This window comes from Aegilops tauschii, chromosome 6 (assembly GCF_002575655.3).
Source record: "Aegilops tauschii subsp. strangulata cultivar AL8/78 chromosome 6, Aet v6.0, whole genome shotgun sequence".
In the NCBI taxonomy this organism is placed as follows: domain Eukaryota; kingdom Viridiplantae; phylum Streptophyta; class Magnoliopsida; order Poales; family Poaceae; genus Aegilops; species Aegilops tauschii.
In genome coordinates this window covers 41016937-41020839 of record NC_053040.3, presented here as the reverse complement: position 1 = coordinate 41020839, position 3903 = coordinate 41016937, and the positions used below count along the sequence as shown (strand labels likewise).

Below are 3903 nucleotides of genomic sequence, written 5' to 3'. Positions count from 1 at the left end.
GGTGCCTTGCCCCCCAAGGCAAGGGGAAAGCTCCCCCCTAGGGTTCCCAACCCTAGGCGCATGGGGGGAGGCCCAAGGGGGGCGCCCCAGCCCACTAAGGGCTGGTTCCCTTCCACTTTCAGCCCACGGGGCCCTCCGCGATAGGTGGCCCCACCCGGTGGACCCCCGGGACCCTTCCGGTGGTCCCGGTACAATACCGGTAACCCCCGAAACTTTCCCGGTGGCCGAAACTTGACTTCCTATATATAATTCTTCACCTCCGGACCATTCCAGAACCTCTCGTGACGTCCGGGATCTCATCCGGGACTCCGAACAACTTTCGGGTTTCCGCATACATATATCTCTACAACCCTAGCGTCACCGAACCTTAAGTGTGTAGACCCTACAGGTTCGGGAGACATGCAGACATGACCGAGACGCCTCTCCGGTCAATAACCAACAGCGGGATCTGGATACCCATGTTGGCTCCCACATGTTCCACGATGATCTCATCGGATGAACCACGGTGTCGAGGATTCAATCAATCCGTATGCAATTCCCTTTGTCTATCAGTATGTTATTTGCCCGAGATTCGATCGTCGGTATCCAAATACCTTGTTAAATCTCGTTACCGGCAAGTCTCTTTACTCGTACCGCAATGCATGATCCCGTGACTAACGCCTTAGTCACATTGAGCTCATTATGATGATGCATTACCGAGTGGGCCCAGAGATACCTCTCCGTCACACGGAGTGACAAATCCCAGTCTCGATCCGTGCCAACCCAACAGACACTTTCGGAGATACCCGTAGTGCACCTTTATAGTCACCCAGTTACGTTGTGATGTTTGGCACACCCAAAGCACTCCTACGGTATCCGGGAGTTGCACGATCTCATGGTTTAAGGAAAAGATACTTGACATTGGAAAAGCTCTAGCAAACGAAACTACACGATCTTTTATGCTATGCTTAGGATTGGGTCTTGTCCATCACATCATTCTCCTAATGATGTGATCCCGTTATCAATGACATCCAATGTCCATAGTCAGGAAACCATGACTATCTGTTGATCAACGAGCTAGTCAACTAGAGGCTTACTAGGGACACGTTGTGGTCTATGTATTCACACATGTATTACGATTTCCGGACAATACAATTATAGCATGAATAATAGACAATTACCATGAACAAAGAAATATAATAATAACCATTTATTATTGCCTCTAGGGCATATTTCCAACACCTCCCACGTGCCGACGGTGCTGATGCCCTAGTCCCGGCTCTGAGTCTTCGTCGTGCTGTCCTCACTTCGCGGTGCCGTGGTGAGACGGCGTGGGGGCCTCCTTACCGCGTTGGCGCACGGTGGTGGTTGGTTTGGTGGCAGGCTCCAGGGCGCCCGAGGTGCGGGTTGGGATCGGGGGAAACCCCTGTCGGCATGGCCAACACCGGCGCGGTGGCGCCTGTGGGTGCCACCTGACCTTCCGGGAGGGCGTCGGGGCTACCCTTCCTCTCGCCTCGTCGTGTACCGGGGGAAACCCTTGGCAGCAGCGTCGTCATCGTCGCGATCCTTCTTGGAGGTGTTGATAGGTGCCGGCGCTTCGGAGTCCTGGAGTCTAGTGGACGATCCTGGTGGGCGCTGCGATCACGGGGCTTCTTCGTTTTTGTTGATCCGCCGTTGTCGGCATTTTTTCTTTTGCTTTTCTCTGTCGTTTCTTTTGGGCGCGACTGTGCTGCTTCCGCCCCAGCACCTATCCATATATGGTTCGGTGTGGTTGCTTTGTATACAAAGCAGGGGGAAACTCTTTTTCGGCAATCTACAGCTCCACTAGCTTTGGCACAATTTGGAAAATGATTTTATATATGGTAACACTGGCCTTGTAAAGAGATTACATATTTAAATTGAAGCCGGTACGAATGATGAAGCCTTCAAAATTATGGGTGGGCATGAAAACCCTGTGCAAATGAGGCAGATTCGGACCTATTAGATGCTTCTACCATCAGTCACAATCCGTAATGGCACTTGTCCCTTCTTGGGACTCTCCGAGGGTCAATGATAAGAGCATGAAATTAATTGATATAATTGTTTATAACTTGATTAAATAAAGAGAGTACAACTAAGAGCAAATACAATACGGCGACATAAGTAGGCTATAAGAACTAGAATATTATATTTTTGCTTAGTTGGAGGAGGAGAAGAGGAAAGAGAAGAGAAGCGGGTTCTTGGCTAGTAGCCGGCTCTAGCACGAGCCCCAAAACGCTTTGTAAGGTTGTAAGGTAGACCAACTACTAATAAAATAGTACGCATATAAATTACTATTGTACATGCCGGCTACAAAGTTGACTATAGGTGACATACGGTAACTCCTTATAGCCGATTGTTGGATGTATTATTAACCATGCTCTAAGAACATCGATAAAAATAAAGCTAGATAAATTCCTGCAAAATTGTCATCTGGAGCTCTACTCTTCGCATCTTCATGTTGTTCCAAACATCCGACAACGAAAACACCAAACCCATCATTTGATTTGTCAAACAACACTGACAGATGAGAGAATCGATTCAACCGTTGCAGCCGTTGGTGAGATCTTAGGTGGACCGTATATAACATTCCAAGTGCAAGTCGCAAAAACCAACGTCGCTCAAATTGTTACCTGGAAGATCTGGGAGCTGTGTGCATATCCCATTGAGCGGATCATAAACTTGTAGCGTCGGACTTGGTCTGTCATTATGTAAGCAATAGCACATTAGCTTTCCATCATGACGCATCATCCTCAGAGGGATCACTAGATCGACGGCATGAGGCATCGGGATCACATACGCCTTGGCCCAGGTGCCCTTGGCCAAATCAGACAGGAGCCATATGATCGTGCAAGCATTTTTGGTCCGGCGTCCCTCCAAGTGAACCATGCAAAGGGTTCCATTGAGCTCGACCATACGGGGCATCGTCGATCTCATCTTTGGGGCTTTGATGGACCTCTTCCATTGCTCGGTCTCGAGGTCAAGGCGGAGGACATAGTCCCCGCCCACCCGCGGTGGCGACAAGCTGTAAAGGAAGTAGAGCACACCATCTATAGTGACCATAGAGTTTTTGTGGAGGCCGAAATAGTCTGCAATTGGTGGTGACTGCATCCGCCTCCATCCTCTGGCGCCGTCTTCCAACGCGAGAAGCTCGCAGGTGTGCTTCGGCTGATGACCATGACTCAACGTGGTCATGAGGCGGACCACCTTGAACATGCCCGACGGGGCAGCGTAGCCGATGCCCAAGGTGCAGAACGTTCCGCCGTCGCCCATCTCCGTGGAGGTCACGAGCACGTCCCCGGTGGCCAGATCAATCACGTTGAGGACGCGGCCGACGCGGGTGGCGCCGACGGGGCCGCGGGGGCCGGAGGTGATGGTCCATAGGTCACCTGCGGACTTGACCTCCCTCACGAAGCTGCGGTCCGTGTCCAGCAGCCGCAGGTCGCGCCGGCGGCGGCGCCCTCCGCTGGCCACGCCATGGAAGGAGTTGGCGACGATGAGGAGCTGCGGCTCCGTGCGGGCCTTGTGCGCCGCGACGAACGCAGGGTCGGAGATGAGCGCTTGCCACCCCCTGGACGCGCACCGGAACCGGCACGCCGACTTTACTGGCGCCCAGGAGAGTATCTCGGAGACGACGTCGTTGGGTACGGACGTCGGCATGGTCGATCGGTGGCCGGAAGGATCCGCCCGCGAGCCGCGAGTCGTTGCGAGGCCGAAAGATCGGATCGGCAGAGGCACGATGGTATCGTACTGTACACGAAATCTACAACCCCGTTGGGTTTTTTAGGGAAAGCCTACAACCCCGTTAGTTTGTTACAGCATTGTTTGATATGGCGCCTTCCAAAGCGCCAGGTGTGGATGGATTTACTGCGGGATTCTACCAACGACACTGGAATGTCGTGGGGG

General features: G+C 52.4%; 1 protein-coding gene across 1 annotated transcript; it reads right to left on the bottom strand.

Moving 5' to 3' along the window:
- Positions 1–2565: 2565 nt before the first annotated feature.
- Positions 2566–3270, bottom strand: LOC109752330 (uncharacterized). The gene has a single exon (XM_020311223.1). The coding sequence runs from the start codon at positions 3268–3270 to the stop codon at positions 2566–2568; it is 705 nt and encodes a 234-aa protein (XP_020166812.1).
- Positions 3271–3903: the final 633 nt, after the last annotated feature.

Excerpts from the sequence above, each read along its gene's own strand:
- LOC109752330 (XM_020311223.1), bottom strand. The coding sequence starts at position 3,270 with ATGGGCGACGGCGGAACGTTCTGCACCTTGGGCATCGGCTACGCTGCC.